This window comes from Heteronotia binoei, chromosome 18 (assembly GCF_032191835.1).
Source record: "Heteronotia binoei isolate CCM8104 ecotype False Entrance Well chromosome 18, APGP_CSIRO_Hbin_v1, whole genome shotgun sequence".
NCBI classification, from domain to species: Eukaryota; Metazoa; Chordata; class Lepidosauria; order Squamata; family Gekkonidae; genus Heteronotia; species Heteronotia binoei.
The window spans coordinates 16570307-16589229 of record NC_083240.1 but is presented as its reverse complement, the minus strand read 5'-3'; the positions used below and the strand labels follow the sequence as shown (position 1 = coordinate 16589229).

General features: G+C 47.9%; 1 protein-coding gene across 1 annotated transcript; it reads right to left on the bottom strand.

Annotated features, from left to right (window-relative positions):
* Positions 1-106: 106 nt before the first annotated feature.
* On the bottom strand, positions 107-18430 carry LOC132587077 (uncharacterized). Its single transcript, XM_060259280.1, has 11 exons — positions 18368-18430; positions 17701-17734; positions 13022-13199; positions 11892-11995; positions 9859-10036; positions 8832-8935; positions 7045-7222; positions 5376-5479; positions 3362-3539; positions 620-723; positions 107-277 (listed from the first exon to the last, which is right to left on the bottom strand). Exons 1-11 carry the CDS (start codon positions 18386-18388, stop codon positions 255-257), a joined length of 1206 nt encoding a protein of 401 aa, XP_060115263.1. The 5' UTR covers positions 18389-18430; the 3' UTR covers positions 107-254.
* Positions 18431-18923: the final 493 nt, after the last annotated feature.

The window sequence follows — 18923 nt, the reverse complement described above, 5'->3', positions numbered from 1 at the left end:
TTCTTTCTTTGTTCTTTACTGCACTCTGTTTAGAAATCATGACCAAGGGCGGCTGCGGGGAGGGGGGAGGGTGCAGTTTGGACAAACCAAATAGATATGCATACACTTTCCCCCCCAGAAGCCATCTATATTTATTCTCAGGATTTAGTATCACAATGCTTTGAAAACTGAGGAAACCTCAAATGCAATTGGATTCACCTGCAGACCGGGGCATTCTTCCTGCCGAGGGAGTTCCTCCCCTTGTGTAGTGGTTTTCAGACCATGAGTTGGCGGAGTTCTGAAAAAGCAAAAGGTTGACAATCCAACCCATCAAACACTTGAGCTGGGTCAGTAACCATTCTTTGGTACCCTGGGGGGAATTAATCCATCACTACACGCTCACCAGCTGGGGTATATCAGCCATGGTGTTGGTTTGTGTAGGGTTGATGGGGAAAGGCTATGTGTTGTTCAGACCTGCAGATCTATCCAGCAGCAAGAGCAGATCTTTCCTCTGAAGTCAGCGGCCCAGTAAAGGAGGCAGTGCAAACTCAAAGTCCTGCAACTGTCTGTTCTTCAGCCCAGGGCCCCATAATTGCATCAGGGCACTTCAAGAGATGCCCTCAGAGCATGGAAGACTCACCTGAGCAAAAGTCTGGAGGGCAGGTGAACCGGACTTTGTAGTCCTGGCAGGAACCTTTCTTCTGGTCTCTGTTCACACAAGCAAACCCTTCAGCAGCACTGAAACTGAAAAAAAAAGGGAGGGGGGAGAAATGATGCAGCTAAGCAAATGCTGATGGCTGAGCAGGAGACAGATAATGAGAAAGATTCTGAGAAATATCCATTCCATCCCACCCATTGGCATGGTGACTTTGGCAGACGTAGGGTACTTCAGGGCTTAAGATGGGACCCCTCTGGGTCTGGCCCTAATTTCTGCCTGCCTGCACTATCAGGTCTGTTAGCCAGTGGAGATGTCAATCTGCACAGCCAATCAGATCACTCCACTGGCCAATTAGAAGTCCTGCTGAGCACCTACTTTCTAAAAGCACTCGATGGGCACCAGGAAACATGCTGGAGGACACCATGTTGCAGAATCTCTGTGCTGTCACGTCATCCTATCATCATGAGCCTTGTAATCAGGGCTTTTTTTTTGGTAGCAGGAACTCCTTTGCATATTAGGCCACACCCCCTGATGCAGCCAATCCTTCAAGAGCTTACAGGGCTCTTAGTACAGGGCCTACTGTAAGCTCTTGGAGGATTGGCTACATCAGGGGGTGTGGCCTAATATGCAAAGGAGTTCCTGCTACAAAAAAGGCCCTGCTTGCGATCCTGTTCAGTCGTTATGATCCTCGTAATCCAACCAAGCGTGAGGGAATCACCCCACAAGCAGTGCTCTCCATACAAATGGCGACCATTTATTATTTGTGTGAGAGTAGGGCAATGTGTGTCTTTACCAGTTTAAGGACACACCAATAGAAACCCAGCATTTTTAAAAAGTCACGTGTACCAAAGCAGGAAAAGATACACATCCTGTTTACATCAACCAGTGATTGTGCATATTTGGAGGACTGCAGGTTGTGCCCTCTTCCATTATGTCAAGCTGGAGGTCCAAAATTAAGACTATTGAACAGGACCATGCCTCCTTTCAGGCAGGTCGGAGCTCACAGGATCGGAGCTCTGGAACCTCTAAATGGTATTGAGCTTTCTTTCTTAACCTTCCCTCCCCCCAATACTTGCTTCTGGGTTCCATGGTTCAAATCCCCTGTGAGAATTTTGCTGAACTTTTAAGATTTGACCAACTTTCTAAAATTTTCCCCACAAAAAAAATGGGAAAATAGCTAAAACATATACAACAGAAAGATGGAAAGCTTCATCGTGCCACCATGGCCACATAGGAGAAAGTAATTTTAAAAGCATGATGGGAGTAAGGTTTTATTATGATCATTCCAATTCAAGAAGTATTTTAAGGTAGATGCTGAGCTGATATAATTGAGTACACCTTCCAGCAGGGCTCTTTTTCTAGCAGGAGCTCCTCTGCATATTAGGCCACACTCCCCTGATGTAGCCAATCCTCCAAGAGCTTACAGGGCTCTTAATCCAGGGCCTACTGTAAGCTCCAGAGGAGCTCCTGCTAGAAGAAGAGTCCTGCCTTCTGGTGATGTCAGGGGTGTGTGACATATGCAAATGAGGTGTGTGAATGAGCTCTGGCATCTCTGACCTCTGAACAGGACTCTTCAGGAAGAACCTACCCATCTGGAGAGGCAACTTCAGCTCCGGAGAGCAGAGCTGAGAACCTTGTAGCTGTGCATGCCATTGTATTTATTTTTGTTAATTTGTATTCCGCCCTTTCCTGCGAACAGGCTCAGGGTGTATAAAACAATAAAAGTTCAAACAATTAAAAATGACAAACTAAAACTATAAAATACAATAAAACGAACAGCATATGTGTCACGGCAGCAGTTTCCATTGGGCACAGCAGTAGGTCCAGAGATGGAATAATAAATTAAGATTAGATTAGAATAAGATAGCATCGTGACGGGCAATGGAGGCCAAGCAGATGAAATAAGGACGTCCGCTGCCTCAACCAAAGGCCCGGCAGAATAGCTCTGTCTTGCAGGCCCTATGGAATGGCATTAAATCAGATAGGGCCCGAATCTTCACAGGGAGCTGATCCCACCAGGTCGGGGCCAAGGCTGAAAAAGGCTTGGCCCTGGTCAAGGCAAGTCGAACGTCCTTCGGGCCAGGGTCAGTCAGAAGATGCTGCGAAGCAGAACGCAGCAATCTCCTGGGTGCATATGGGGAGAGGTGGTCCCGCAGGTATGTCGGTCCCAGGCCTCTTAAAGGTTTAAATGTTAAGACCATCTGAGCTTTCCAGCTGTGGGAAAACACCTCTGGAGGTGGGGAAGAGAAGGTATTAGGATTGCTGTCTGAACATTCACTGTTCCCCTTCCCCCTTCCTCTTCTCTGTTCTTCCCTCTTTTATTTCCTGGGTGGCTTTTGATTACCATTTCATTTTCCCCAGTGATACTTCTCAAATTTAATATGCCCCAGTCTTCTCATCTGTGTCGCTTCCATTGTTTTGGTGCCTATCTTTGGGAAACCTCAAGGGGTGCAGAAGAGAGTGATATATCGCTAAATATTAAAATATGCTAGGCAATTTCAAATCGCACCCCCCTTAGTTCTTCCTGCTCTTTCCAGAGGGAACGCTCCTTACAAAGATCTACATATTATATGGAAATAGTATAATGTTGTAGATGGGCATGTGTGTAGTAGTTACAATTTTGAAAAAAAGCAATTGCTTCTTAATTGGAAATTACAGAAAAGGGCCTAAAAGAAACTTTCGTTTTGGAAAGCCGCGAAGTCACCGGTGGGTCTCTGAACTCACGGATTGAAGATCTGTCCCGTGTGAGATGCCGGTGTCCCGTTCAGGGTCTGAGCTTCGATCCCAACGGGGTCCGGGCAAATCTCATCAGGATAGTCTTTTCTCAAGTTGTGAAGTGTTTCATAGTCTCCTTTTCCCGAAGGATTGTCCCGGTCAAACCAACGGGTCCTGCAAACGGGAACTGAGGAACAAGCACAGGAAAAAGTCTGGGAAACTTTGCTTCCAAGGATGATGATATTGGATTTATAGCCCACCCTCCCCTCCAAAGAGTCTCGGAGTGGCTCACAATCTCCTATATCTTCTCCCCCCACAACAGACACCCTGTGAGGTGGGTGGGGCTGAGAGAGCTCTCACAGCAGCTGCCCTTACAAGGACAGCCTCTGCCAGAGCTATGGCTGACCCAAGGCCATTTCAGCAGGTGCAAGTGGAGGAGTGGGGAATCAAACCCGGTTCTCCCGGATAAGAGTCCGCACACTTAACCACTACACCACACTGGCTCTCACTACACCAAACAAAGGAAAAGGTGTTGAGATGCTTTAAAGTGGAAAATAATTTGTTTTAAGTGTTTCTGTAGTATAGTGGGTTCCACGCAACGATGAGGCGAGGTGACAGTGATCATAGCTCTCTGATTAGATACAGCATAGTGTAGCGCTGCCTCCAAAGATTGAAAACTGGGCCAACTATATATATACTCAAGGTTCCCGTGCTAGCATGCTATTGGACCATTCAAACCAGCAGGAGGGCCGTGATTGGAGCAGAGCAGCAGGGATTTGGATCCTGCTGCCTATTGTTCCCGAGTCCCCAAGCTTACTCCTACAGGCTCCAATGAGCCAGGCAAGAACTCCATATAAAAGATACAATTCCAACCACATATACAACAGTTTCTGAATCCACATACATGTCAACCCCACCCCCGGTTAAAAACCAGTTTGGAACATCAACATGTCAATGTTTCGGCCTTTCGCATTTTGAAGATTTATTTCTGGGTGTTGCAGTCGGTCAGGGAAATGGGCTCCAAAACTTTAGGCTTCAATTTGCAAATCTTAAAATCTGCTGCTTCCTGACCAAAGGCCAGGGGGTGGGTACATGGTGGATTTGGAGGGGCTGCTGCAAGTCTTACGTCTGAACTGATTCTTCCCTTCAAATTGCAGCCTTAAAATAGGGGGGGGGGACTCCTGCAAAAAAATGATATAATGGCCATATGAAGCTACATTGTACTGAGTGAACCCATGGGTTCTTCCAGCAACGGGTCGCCTGCTTTCACCGGCAGCTGCTTTATGGGACGTACAAAGTTACATTGTACTGAATGAGACCATGGGTCACAGAATCATAGAGTTGGAAGGGTTCTTGAGGGTCATCTAGTCCAACCCCCCTGCACAATGCAGGAAAGGCACAAAAACCTCCCCCTCCCCCCCCCCCCCCCACAACCATCGACACCTGTTCCACACCCAGAATATGGCAAAAACCCTCCAGGATTCCTGTCCAAACTGGCCTGGAGGAAAGTGCTTTCAAAGTGGTGAACAGAATCTCCTTGGGCATGTAAGAAAGGGCCATGAGAGCTAAGCACTGATGCAACCCTTCCTGCCCTCCTTCTCATGATCTGCCTAATTCATAGAATCAGCATAGCTGTCAGACGGCCATCTAGCTTCTGCTTAAAAACCTTCAAGGAGGGAGAGCCCAGCACCTCCAGAGGAATCCTGTTCCACTGAGGAACTGCTCTAACTGTCAGGAAGCCCTTCCTATTGTTTAGCTGAAAACTCTTCTGATTGGATTTTACCTGTTGGTTCTGGTCTAAACCTTCTGGGTCTTTCTAGCTCCGTGTTGCCTCCTTTGATTGGCAGCTGCTTTAGGGGAAGGTCTTCCAGCAGAGGAAAGTCTTCCCCCAGCGCCTATTTCCTTCTGCAGGCACTCTTTCTCTGACTTACTGTATTCCACCACATTTCCAGAGCAATCAATGTGGAGTCATACCTTAGGGCATCTCTTCCAGTCTTGCCGCAAGATGGGAGGATAGACTCACCTGAACAGAAGTCTGATGGACAGGTGAACCGGACTCTGTAGTCCCGGCAGAAGCCATGCTTCTGTTCTTTGTTCACACATGCAAATCCTTCGGTGGGGTTAAACCTAAAAGCACCAAATGACAAAAGGCAGTCATGATAAATGAAGTCCGTAATGAGCTGAGTACATTGTGACACTCGAAGGAGGAGAAAGACGAAGGGGAAGCAGGGCCAAGGAGCAGGTAAGGAGTTCTGGACTGGATCCCTCCCCGCAGCCTCTGACAGTTTCAGAAAGCCTTTGAGATACCCCAAGCTGAGAAATCAGGTATGGCTTCTTTGTCCCCTGTGCCACCAGCAGGTCTGTTGGTCAGCGGTGTGTGTGTGCATCTGTTTTGCAGCTGTTTACAGACTGTTAAATACTGGGTTCAATGCATGAGGAGGCTTTTGTGTAGTGATAAAAGCTCTTAGTGATTCAGCATGTCTACTATGTGACTACAAACCACTGCTAAGCACCAGAACATATGACAATATATACAGCAGGAACTCATTTGCATATTAGGCCACACCCCCTGATGTCACCTATGTTTCACACAGAGCTTTTCTGTATAAAAAGCCCAGCAGGAACTCATTTGCATATCAGACCACACCCTCTGAAGCCAAGCCAGCCAGAATTGCGTTCCTGGGCATTCCTGCTCAAAAATAGCCCTGCAGTTGGGGCAGGAGAAATCCAGCCCCTAAGAAGAAGAAACTCTTCTGTGATTGTGTCCGTTTTGCATCCTTCATTAGAATATGCATCCTCATTGGCAGATCCTAGGATCCCCTCTGATACTGCCTCCCAATTGGCCAGTTTGAATTACGCAGCCAATCGGGATGCAAATCTTTGGATCCTCTCAGTCTATTGCGTTGTGCCTCAAGCTCAGGACACAACACCCAACATGTCCAGGCATGCCTTCATATACATAACACAGACATCACGAAAGACAATTCTGATGTGCGCAGGAATCAGATAATTCGGGGCAATCCCATTTTTTCTATATAGCTTGTCTCATTTCCTCATCTGGCCCACATCTTGTTTTGGGGAGCAGCTCGGTTACCAATCTGGCCTTCTCTCCTGTTGCACATGCTGCCTTCTGGATTGGGGAATTCCAGGAAATTTGGGGGCAGAACCTGGGGATGGAGGGGCTTGGGGAGGGGCAGGATCTCAGCAGGCTCCAGCATCCATAGGCTCCAGCATCCAAAGCAGCCATTTACTCCAAGGGAACCAAGTTCTGTAGTTTGTTTAGCAGACATAGGAGGGAATCGTTGGGTTGCTTTCCTGAGAGTAAATCCAAATGAATCCAATGGGCTTTCCTCCCAGGTAGACCTGGTTAGGATTTCTCCCTTAAGGTTTCTTCTAATCAGCTCTTCCATTGATGAAGATGATGGAGTCCCTTGCTGACTACCCAAAATAGTATAGTGGGATCAAGGGTCCTGCATGGAAAAAAGCCATCTCAGACAGGGAACTCCAGGAAAAGTGGAGAACGAGGTGAGAGTGAAAGAAAAGGCTGACCAGATCTGACCCTTCATGTCCAAAAAAGAAAAGCTAGCCAGGACATTAACTGGAGTTGTGAAAATGTCAGAAAAGTTGTCATTGTAGAGGGCTGTAATGTCCCTCTTTATTCTCTAAAGCTGCTGTGTCCTTTCATGACTCACACTTTAAAAGTCTGCCCTGTGCTAGAAGCCAACATCCCATCCAGGGTCTCCGCTTCAATGGAAAGAGGGTAGGGGCAGATCTCATCGGGATATTCCTTCCTCAGGTCAGGAAGAGTTTCATAGTCTCCCTTCCCTGAAGGATCGTCTCGGTCAAACCAACGGGTCCTGCAAGTGGAAACTGAGGAACAAGCACAGGAAAAAGTCTGTGAAATTTTGCTCCGAAGGAAAACGTGTTGAGATGCTTCTGTTTGCAAATCTTAAGTTTGCTGCTTCCTGGCACAAGGCCATTTGCCTTCCTCTGCAGGGTTAGAAGCTGCTGAGGACATGGTGGATTTTTCCATGGAAAAATGATATGAAGTAGGGCTGCCAAGGGGTTCCCACGCCTGGGAGGTTCCCACGCCTGGGAGGTTCCCAACCCACCAGCCCATATTGGGATTCCAAGGGGTTCCCACACCTGGGAGGTTCCCAACCCACCAGCCCACATTGGGATTCCAAGGGGTTCCCACGCCTGGGAGGTTCCCAACCCACCAGCCCACATTGGGCCGGCGGAGGGAACCTCCCCCTACGTTGATGGCGTGATGACGTCACCCGGAAGTGACGTCATCACACCGGCGATGCCGCGAGTGGCCGCTCGAGGCGTTTCTGGGTAAACTCTATGGTTCTCCTTCCCAAATGGCTAGAGCGTCCAGGAAAACCATAGAGTTTTCCCAGAAATGCCTAGAGTGGCCACACACGGCATCACCAGGGTGATGACATAACTTCTGGGTGACGTTATTGTGTTGCGCGTGTGCTTTGCGCGCGCACGATAGTCTCGCACTCCGGGACGAAGAGGACTTGGCAACCCTAATATGAAGGGACAGCTGACAGTCTTATGCCTGAACTGATTCTTCTCTTCAAATTGCAGCCTTAAAGTTGGAAGGAGACTCCTGCAAAAAAAAAAAAATCACCTAATGGACATATGAAGCTACATTCAAGGGAATGAGACCTTGGGTCCTTCTAGCAATATATTGCTTGCTTTCACTGGCAGCTGCATAATGGGACATAGAAAGCTACATTGTACTGAAGGAGACCATGGATCATAAAATCATAGACTGGAAGGGCCTCGGGGTCATCTAGTACAACCCCCTGAACAATGCAGGAAAGGCACAAATAACTCCCGCTCACACATTCACCCAATGACACCTGCTCCACATCCAAAAGATGGCAAACCGCGCCCCCCCCCCCCAAAAAAAACCCCTCTCCAGGATCCATAGCCAAACTGGCCTAGAGGAAAATTGCTTCCTGACCCCCCAAAACGGCAATCAACATTTCCCTGGGTGTGTAAGAAGGGGCTATGGGGACTAAGCACTGATGCAGCCCTTTCTGCCCTCCCGCTCATGATCAGTTCACAGAATCTGCATTGTTGTCAGAGGGACATCCAGCCTCGGCTTTAAAACCTCCAAAGAAGAAGAGCCCACTACCTCCCAAGGAAGCCTGTTCCACTGAAAAACAGCTCTGTCAGGAAGTTCTTCCTAACATTTAGCCGAAAACTCTTGATTTGATTTCCCCCCACTGGTTCTGGTCCAACCCTTCTGGGTCCTTTCAGCTCCATGTTGCCTCCTTTGATTGGCAGCTGCTTTAGGGGAAGGTCTTCCAGCAGAGAAAGTCCTTCCCCATCACCTATTCCCCTTCTGTAGGCACGCTTTCTCTAACTTACTGAATCTCCTGAGCGATCTCTGTGAAGCCATACCTTAAAGGATTTAGGGCACCTCTTCCAGTCTTGCCGCAAGATGGGAGGATAGACTCACCTGAACAGAAGTCTTCTGGACAGGTGAACCGGACTCTGTAGTCCCGGCAGAAGCCATTCTCCTGGTCTTGGTTCACACATGCAAATCCTTCCGTGGGGTTAAACCTGAAAGCACCAAATGACAAACGGCAGAGAATGAAGCCCATAATGAGCTGAGTAAATTGTGACACTAGAAGGAGGAGAAAGAGAAAGGAGAAGCAGGGCCAACGAGCAGCCAAGGAGTGCTGGATAACTCCCAGGAGCCTCGGACATTTCCAGAGAGCCTTTGAGGTACCCCAAGCCTCAAGCTGAGAAATCAGGCCTGGCTTCCTTGCCTCCTGTGCCACCAGCAGGTCTGTTGGTCAGTGTGTGTGTGTGTGTTCTGCAGCAGTTTACAGATATCACGAAAAAGAATTCTGTTGCATACAGGAATCAGGTGATCCAGGGCAGCCAATGCCGTTTTTGATATATAGTTTGTCACATTTTCTCGTCTGGTCAACATCTTGTTTTTGGGAGTACCTTTGTTGCGAATCTGGCTTTCTCTCCAGGATATTAACTGGAGTTGTGAAAATGTCAGAAAACCTTTTTTTAATTGTAGTGGGCTATAACCAGGTTCCCCCCCATAGAAAAAGCCCAGCAGGAGCTCATTTGCATATCAGGCCACACCCTGACATCATCATTGTTGCACACTGGGCATTTTTGTAGAAAAAGCCCAGCAGGAACTCATTTGCATATTAGGCCACACCCCCTGACACTAAGACAGTCGGAACTGCGTTCCTGCTCAAAAAAAGCCCTGAAGTCTGTAACATCCCTCTTTATTCTTGAAAGCTGCTGCATCCAGTGTTTTTTGAGCAGGAACACAGTTCTGGCTGGCTTGGTGTCAGGGGGCGTGGCCTAATATGCAAATGAGTTCTTGCTGGACTTCTTCTACAAAAAAAAGCCCTGTGCACAATAATGGTGCTGTCAGGGGGTGTGGCCTAATAGGAAAATGAGTTCCTGCTGGGCTTTTTCTACAAAAAAAGCCCTGGCCACAGCCATTAATGACTCACACTTTAAAGGTTTGTCCTGTGTGAGAAGCCAACGTCCCCTCCAAGGTCTCCGCTTCCATGGAAAGAGGGTAGGGGCAGATCTCATCAGGATATTCCTTCCTCAGGTCAGGAAGAGTTTCATAGTCTCCCTTCCCCGAAGGATCATCTCGGTCAAACCAACGGGTCCTGCAAGCCGGAGCTGGGGAACAAGCATAGGAAAAAGTCTGTGAAACTTTGCTTCCAAGGAAAAGGTGTTGAGATGCTTTAAAGTTGGAAAAATAATTTGTCTGAAGTGTTTCTGAACCCATGCATGCGTCGATCCCAACCCCAGTTAAACAAAAACCAGTTTGGAACGGACTTTTCCATTTTGAAGATTTATGTGGGTGTTGCAGTTCTAAGCGGAAATGTGAAGTGCAGCTAAAGAGCTTGAGACTTCCATTTGCAAATCTTTTTTTGTTGATTCCTGACCCAAGGCCAGTGGGTGGGGAGATGGTGGGACACGGTTGATTTTTTCTATGGAAAAAATTATATGGAGGGAAAGCTGCCCATCTTGTGCCTGAACTGATTCTTCTCCAACTGCAGCCTTAAAGTGTCATAGAACAGAATCATAGAGTTGGAAGGGATCCCCAGGGTCATCGAGTCCAACCCCCTGCACAATGCAGGAACTTCACAAATACTTCCCCCCCCTAAGTTCACAGGATCAGCATTGCTGTCTGATGGCCACCTAGTCTCTGTTTAAAAACCTCCAAGGAAGTCGTGGGGGAAACCCCTGCAAAAGAATCCCATAATGCCCATGTGAAGCTACATTTGACTGAATGAGACCGTGTGTCCTTCTAACAAGGTATCCCCTGTTATGACCGGCAGCTGCTTTATGGGAGATATGAATCTACACAGTACTGAATGAGAACATGGGTCAAAGAATCATAGCGTTGGAAGGGGCCTCCAGGGTCATCTAGTCCAACTCCTGCACAATGCAGGAAATTAACAAACAGCTCCGCCCCACACCACCAGCGACCCCTGTTTCATGCACGGAAGATGGGGGGAAACTTCCAAGATCCCTGACCAAACTGGCCTAGAGAAAATTGCTGCCTGGCCCCAAAGTGGCAATCAGCATTTCCCTTGCCGTGTAAGAAAGGGCCATGAGAAATAAGCACTGATGCAACCCTTCCTGCTGTTCTTCTCCTGATCTGTTCACAGAATCAGCACTGCTGTCAGGCGGCCATCTAGCTTTCTGCTTAAAAACCTTCAAGGAAGGAGAGCCCAGCGACCACCTCCAAAGGAAGCCTATTCAAAAGAGGAGCCACTCTAACTGTCAGGAAGATCTTCCTAACGTTTAGCTGAAAACTCTTTTGATTTGATTTCAACCCATTGGTTCTGGCCTGACCCTTCTGGGTCCTTTTAGAAGATGAAGAAGATGAAGATATTGGATTTATACCCCACCCTCCACTCCAATCTCAGAGTCTCAGAGCGGCTCACAATCTCCTTTCCCTTCCTCCCCCACAACAGACACCCTGTGAGGTGGGTGGGGCTGGAGAGGGCTCTCACAGCAGCTGCCCTTTCAAGGACAACCTCTGCCAGAGCTATGGCTGACCCAAGGCCAATCCAGCAGGTGCAAGTGGAGGTGTGGGAAATCAAACCCGGTTCTCCCAGATAAGAGTCCGTACACTGAACCACTACACCGAACTGGCTCTCTTTTTAGCTTTGCGTTGCCTCCTTTGATCGGCAGCTGCTTTAGGGAAAGGTCTTCCAGCAGAGGAAAGTCCTTCCCCAACACCTGTTTCCCCTTCTGCAGGCACTCTTTCTCTGACTTAGTGCATTCCGCAACATTTCCAGAGTGATCTGTGAGAAGCCATACCTTAAAGCAGGGGTGGCCAACGGTAGCTCTCCAGATGTTTTTTTGCCTACAACTCCCATCAGCCCCAGCCAGCATGGTCAATGGGTGGTGATGGGAGTTGTAGGCAAAAAACATCTGGAGAGCTACCGTTGGCCACCCCGCCTTAAAGGGCTTAGGATGCCTCCTCCAGTCTAGACGCAATATGGGAGGGTGGACTCACCTGAACAGAAGTCTGGTGGACAGGTGAACCGGACTCTGTAGTCCTGGCAGAAGCCATTCTCCTGGTCTTGGTTCACACATGCAAATCCTTCCGTGGGGTTAAACCTGAAAGCACCAAATGACAAAAGGCAGAGAATGAAGTCTATAATGAGCTGAGTAAATTGTGACACTAGTAGGGGGAGAAAGAGGAAGGAGAAGCAGGGTCAAAGAGAAGCCAAGGAGTTCTGGATCGCTCCTGGCAGGCTCTGACAGTTCCAGAGAGCCTTTCAGCACCCCAAACCTCAAGCTGAGAAATCAAGCATGGCTTCCTTGTCCCCTGTGCTGCCAGCAGGTCTGTTTGTCAGCAGGGTGTTCGTGTGTTCATGAAAGAGAATTCTGTTGTGCACAGGAATCAGGTGATCCAGGGCAGCCAATCCTGTGCTTGCTATATAGCTTGTCACATTTTCTCATCTGGTCAGCATCTTGTTTTTGGGATCAGCTTGGTTGCTTATCTGGCCTTCTCTCTTGCTGTTGTGTCTGCGTTCTAGTTCTGGATTGGGGAATTCTAGGATATTTGGGGGTGGAGCCTGGAGAAGGAGGGGCTTGGGAGGGGTGGGTTCTCAGCAGGGTGTTATGCCATAGGCTCCACCCTCCAAAGCAGCCATTTTCTCCAGGGGAACCGAGTTCTGTAGTTTGTGTAGCAGCCACAGGAGGCTTCCTGTGAGTAAATGCAAATGAATTCAGTGGTCCTTGCTTCCAAGTAGACCTGATTAGGATTTCTCCCTGAGGGTTTCTGGGCAGCTTTTCCACTGATGAAGGGGTCCCTCATCAACTACTCAAATTACTATACTGGGATCCAGAGACCTCCCTGAGGAAAAAGCCTTCTCAGAGAGAGGTTCTAGTAAAAGAGGAGAACAGGGCAAAAGTGAAAGAAAAGGCTGACTGGATTTGATGACCTTTCACATCTCAAAAAAAAAAAAAGCTAGTCAGGACATTAAGTGGAGCCGCCCTGAGTCCGCTTGCGGAGAGGGCGGGATATAAATGGAAAGTAATAAATAAATAAATAAATAAAATGTTGAAAAAGTTTTTATTTTAGAAAGCTTCAACGTCCCTCTTTATTCTCTAAAACTGCTGCGTCCATGAATGACTCACGGTTTAAAGATCTGTCCTGTGTGAGTAGCTGGTGTCCCCTCCAGGGTTTCCGCTTCAATGGAAAGAGGGTTGGGGCAAATCTCATCAGGATATTCATTCCTCAAGTTGTGAAGTGTTTCATAGTCTCCCTTTCCCGAAGGATTGTCCCGGTCAAACCAACGGGTCCTGCAAGTGGAAACTGAAGAAAGTCCTGGAGAAACCATTAAGAAAAATGAACTGATGGCCCCACACACCCGACCACTGACTCGAAATGGTTTTTGCACCGGCATTTATGAGTGACCATTCAGTACTTTCAAGTCTGTGTGAAATAGGATTGTTAGATCCCTCCAGCCACTGTCAGGGGATGAGGAGGGTAGGGTTGCTTGATCAAGGTGGGGAAACTCTTGGTGATTTGGGGAGGGAGCCTGAGGAGAACAGGGACCGGTGCCACCCTCCAAAGCATCTATTTTCTCCAGGGAAACTGATCTCTGTAGTCTGGCTCTGGAGAGCCAGTTTGGTGTAGTGGTTAAGTGTGCGGACTCTTATCTGGGAGAACCGGGTTTGATTCCCCACTCCTCCACTTGCACCTGCTGGCATGGCCTTGGAGCAGCCATAGCTCTAGCAGAGGTTGTCCTTGAAAGGGCAGCTGCTGTGAGAGCCCTCTCAGCCCCACCCACCTCACAGGGTGTTTGTTGTGGGGGAGGAAGGTAAAGGAGATTGTGAGCTGCTCTGAGACTCTTTGGAGTGGAGGGCGGGATATAAATCCAATATCTTCTTCTTCTTCTTCTTCTTCTAGAGCAGGGGTGGCCAAGGGTAGCTCTCCAGATGCTTTTTGCCTACAACTCCCATCAGCCCTAGCCATTGGCTAGGATGGGAGTTGAAGGCAAAAAACATCTGGGGAGCTACCCTTGGCTACCCCTGGTCTAGAGATAAGCTGTAATTCTGGGGGATCCTGGAACTGGAGGCTGGAATCCCTAGACAGCAAAACTGACAGGTTGATGACCCTGATTCTAGGATGACCCATCTCTGTGCTAATCGCCTGTTCTCCTACTACTCTTTGACATGCTTAGCCTGGAGGAAGTCGACAGAATCCTCCTCACTGTACGCCCAACAACTTGTGATTTGGACCCTTGCCCTTCCTGGCTAATTAAAGCTTGCCAGAGGGAGCTTAAATGTCCTATGCGGAACATTGTAAATAGATCCCTCTTGGAGGGGCTTTTTCCAACGCCTCTTAAAGAGGTTGTGGTCTGTCCCCTCTTGAAAAAAGTTACATCAGATCCGGCCGAATTGGCAAACTACCGGCTGGTCTCAAATTTACCCTTTTTAGGTAAAATTATTGAGAGGGCAGTGGTTCTACAGTTACAGGGGTTTCTGGATGACGCTTCCGTTCTAGACACCCACCAATCTGACTTTTGCCCAGGTCATAGGACGGAGACAGTGCTGGTCGCCCTGGTGGATGACCTCCAGCAGCATTTGGATCGAGGTGGCTCGGCAGTGCTGATGTTATTAGACCTATCGGCTGCGTTCGATACGGTCAACCATCAGCTACTGACCCGCCGCCTCACCAACACAGGGATTCAGGGGTCGGCCTTGCAATGGCTTTCCTCTTTCCTTGACGGTCGGGGACAAAGGGTGGTGATTGGGGGAGAACGGTCCCGGAGGTACCTGCTTAATTGTGGGGTGCCACAGGGGTGGTGCTCTCCATGATGTTGTTCAACATCTACATGCGCCCTCTTGCCCAGATTGCCCGGGGGTATGGGTTGGGTTGTCACCAATATGCTGATGACACCCAACTCTATCTACTAATGGATGGCTGGCCTGACTGTGTCCCAGAAAATCTAGATCTGGCGCTGCAGGCTGTGGTGTGGTGGCTCAGGCTGAGTAGGTTGAAGCTGAATCCAGCGAAGACAGAGGTCCTTTGCCTGAGTCGGGGCGGTCTGGGAAGGGAAATCCCCCTACCAGTGTTTGATGGTGTGCCATTGAAAATGGCACACAAGGTCAAGAGCTTGGGGGTGCTACTGGAGCCGGCCCTGTCAATGGAGGCCCACATAGCAGCCACTGCTAAATTCGCTTTTTTCATCTTAGGCAGGTGAAGCAGATGGCCCCCTTCCTGGCAACAGTGGTCCATGCAACAGTCACTTCGGGGTTGCCCTCTACATGGGGCTGACCCTGTGCCAAACCTGGAAACTGCAGTTAGTGCAGAACGGGGCAGCCAGGCTGTTATTGGGGCTCCCTAGATGGGTGCACATACAGCCGGGGCTGCGGGAACTGCACTGGCTGCCAATAGTGTACCGGATTCGCTACAAGGTGCTGGTTATTACCTTTAAAGCCCTATATGGCCAAGGACCTGCCTACCTTAGGAACCATCTCTCCCCATATATTCCCCAGAGGGTACTATGATCTGGTTCAGAAAATCTATTGGTAATTCCCAGGCTGAGGGAGGCCAAACTTAAGGTCACCAGAGATAGGGCCTTCTCGATTGTAGCCCTCCACTGGTGGAACCAATTGCCAGAGGAGGTGTGGGCCTTGTGGAGCTTTGCCCAGTTCCACAGGGCCTGCAAGACTACTCTTTTCCTGCTGGCCTATACTTAAGAAGGAATCTACTGTAGAAGAATACCGTTGCCACGGAAAAGCTGTAAAATGTGCAACATCAAGATTTTAGCTCCAAACCAATTTAAATGGTTTTAATGTTTGATTTGTAATATATGATTTTAATGTATGATTTATATGTATTAATGATCTATTATATGTATTATGATTGTTGAGGTTTTTATGCTGTGAGCCGCCTAGGCTTGCCAATCCCCAGGTCCCAGCGGGGGTTCTTTGCTTTCCCAGGCTCCTTCCCGCCCCCAGTCAGCTGGCCGGCAGGGGGAAGCCCCGCCCCCAGAGGACCATGTGCCTTTCGACCTCCAGAGGCATCAGTCTCTGATTGAAAGGCTTCCTCTTGGGATGGTATGTCTGTGTTACTTTGAAGAAGTTGGCAGCAATTCGTGAGTAGAGAGGCCAATCCCTTGCTTCAGAGTCGCCAGAAATGGGGGGAAGGGAGGGAAATGGGGGAGGGGAAGGAAATGGGGGGGGGGAGTGAAACGTCTGCTGAGCACTTCGTTATTCCCTATGTGGAGACCGATTCTCATAGGCATAATGGGGAATTGATCTGGAGGTTTTGGGGGCTCTGGGGGAGCTGTTTTTTGAGGTAGAGGCACCAAATTTTCAGTATAGTATCTAGTGCCTCTCCCCAAATTACCCCCCAAGATTCAAAATGATTGGACCAGGGGGTCCAATTCTATGAGCCCCAAAAGAAGGTGCCCCTATCCTTCATTATTTCCTATGGAAGGAAGACATTTAAAAAGGTGTGCTGTCCCTTTAAATGTGATGGCCAGAACTCCCTTGGAGTTCAATTATGGTTGTCACACCCTTGTTCCTGGCTCCACCCCCAATGTCTCCTGGCTCCACCCCCAAAGTCCCCAGATATTTCTTGAATTGGACTTGGCAACCCTAGAGCCGCCCTGAGCCTGCTACGGTGGGGAGGGCGGGATATAAATTAAATATTATTATTATTATTATTATTATTATTATTATTATTATTATTATTATTATTATTATTATTAGTTTTGTAATAGGATGGAACAGACAGAAAATACTCTTTGGACATCTGATTTCTGTGTTTTGGGGATCAGCTCCCCCTCCAACGAGCATGAGAACTTTTATATTGAAAATGGCACATCGCTGCAATAGGGCCATAATCTTGATCTTCTATGGATCGATATAAAATGTGCATGAGTGTTGCATGTGTGTGCGAAAGAGAACTTGCTAACTTTCAAAAAGAACTGTTAGTGAGTCCAACTATTGTTTTATGGGTCTCGTTTAGAGTTGCCAGCTCCGGGTTGGGAAATTCATAGGGATTTGGGGGAGTGGAACCTGGGGAGGGGAGAAACCTCAGCAGGATACGATGCCTTATAGTCCACCCTCCAAGGCAGCCATTTTCTTCAGGAGAATTGACCTTGTTGCCTGAAGATAAATTGCAATAGTGCCAGGTGTCAGGCTATGTTTCATTGAAGTTGCATTTGCTTTCTGAATTTATTAATTACTGCTTATTAACCTGAATGCTTAATAAATCTTTATGCTACTAACCAAAGTGCCGCATAGCACAAAGGGGGGGGGTGAGAACAGTTGTTACCAAAGTTCTAAGAAGTCAGGCGAGCCTTTGAAGTGCAGAATGCTCAGCCAGCTTCCCAGGCGCCTCCTGGATGGAGCAAGGCCATCACCGGGAGGGGGATGTAACCATCGCTGGGAAAGATAAACGGGCATGTGAAAGTCTTACTTGCGGGGACATACTGTAGTTTTATTATGGGAAGTAGTTTAAAGCACCAATCCTTTGAAGTGTATCCATAAATGCCAATGGTTCAAGCAATGTGTTATTAGTTCCAATGAATCCATGTAGAGAGTAACATTGTAGTTATCAATAAAGGCAACTTAGTTTTTTCATCAAAGACAAGTCTGATCATTTTGAAACTTCAATGAACCCTCTGCTGACACCAGGTGCCTGGAAACCCTACACCCCCTTTGCTTCTTGCCCACTCTGTGCTATATCATTCGCACCAAATGCTACACACAAACCCACATATGGTCTCAGGAAAGACATATCAAGCTCCAGTCTGATTATTCAGGTTAGGCTACAAAGATGAATTAAATATACTTACCGCTTTCTGGTAGAGCCAGGAAAGTCAGGAAGAGCTGAGGGGATAAAATCATAGAAACAAAGGTTAGGATTGGGAAGCTCAGGATTCTGATTCTGGGAAGATGCAGGAGGTTGGACTAGATGACCCTGGAGGTCCCTTCCAACTCTATGATGTTCCCCACTCAGTTTTCAACCTCCTTGGAGGACCTTGGTGTAGTTATTCTCTTAGCCTAACCCACCTCATAGGGTTGTTGTGAGGAGAACAAGGAAGAGGAAGAAGAAGGAAGGTTTTATACCCCACCTTTTGCTCCGAGCAACTTACAACCCCCTTCCCTTCCTCTCCCCACAACAGACACCCTGTGAGGTAGGTGGGACTGAGAAAGCTCCAAGACAGCTATGACTGACCCAAGGTCACGCAGCTGGCTGCATGTGGAGGAGTGAGGAATCAAACCTGGTTCTTCCAGATTAGAGCTCTGAACCACCACGTGACACTGGAGGACAATGGAGGCATAGAGAACAAGCTGCGTTGCCCTGATCCCTTTGGAGGAAGGGCAGAATGAAAAATGTGCCCGGCAGATGAAAATCCATGGCATAAAATATTAAAACTGCCCTCAGGGATGATGAGTTTTGTTGCCCTGGAAAGGCAGCGCTATAAACAGCTGAGTCGGGACATAAAAATGAGCACAAACCAGATACTGAAGTTCCTGCATTCTTCTCTGCTGGCAGCTTCTGCTGGGTGGGGAGGAGATGTTGTTGTTAGGATCTCAGCTGCAGCCTGAAGGGTTTTATAGACTGCAGGGTCCCGCCCTCTCCTGTATCCTGCCAAGCAATGTAATGCTACCTGACTCCAAAAAATTCTCAGAACTTTCTATTCTCTCAGGCTTTTTAAAATTTCCTTTTTTTAGAAAAGAAGCCTTATAGATTCAGGATGTGTGACAACTAACTTCCAGGTGGTCTCAAACAACAAATACTGGAACCACGGGAGGGTCTAATCCAGGATAACAAATAAACTCTCAGTGTTGCAAAAATATTTTGTGTATTGAATTATTCCCCCCCCTTTTCTTTACGATTAAAAAACAGTTTATTGTGAAATAAATAAGTTACAAAATGGTGCGAAATAGAAAATCAAGACTCATATATACACATAAAGCTGCCAAAACAACACAAATGAAAACGGTACACAGCATGATTCTTAAACTGCTTATTAAATTGAATTATTCACAATTTAACAAGGATAAACACCTT

Bases quoted from the DNA above. Each gene is read 5' to 3' on its own strand.
- LOC132587077 (XM_060259280.1), bottom strand. From the start codon at position 18,388: ATGCAGGAACTTCAGTATCTG. The intron at 7,223-8,831 runs GTGAGTCTATCC...CTTGTTCCTCAG, and splicing joins TCCAGAAGACTTCTGTTCAG to TTTCCACTTGCAGGACCCGT. The intron at 724-3,361 runs GTGAGTTCAGAG...TTTTTTTTTCAG, and splicing joins ACGGGACAGATCTTCAATCC to TTTCAGTGCTGCTGAAGGGT.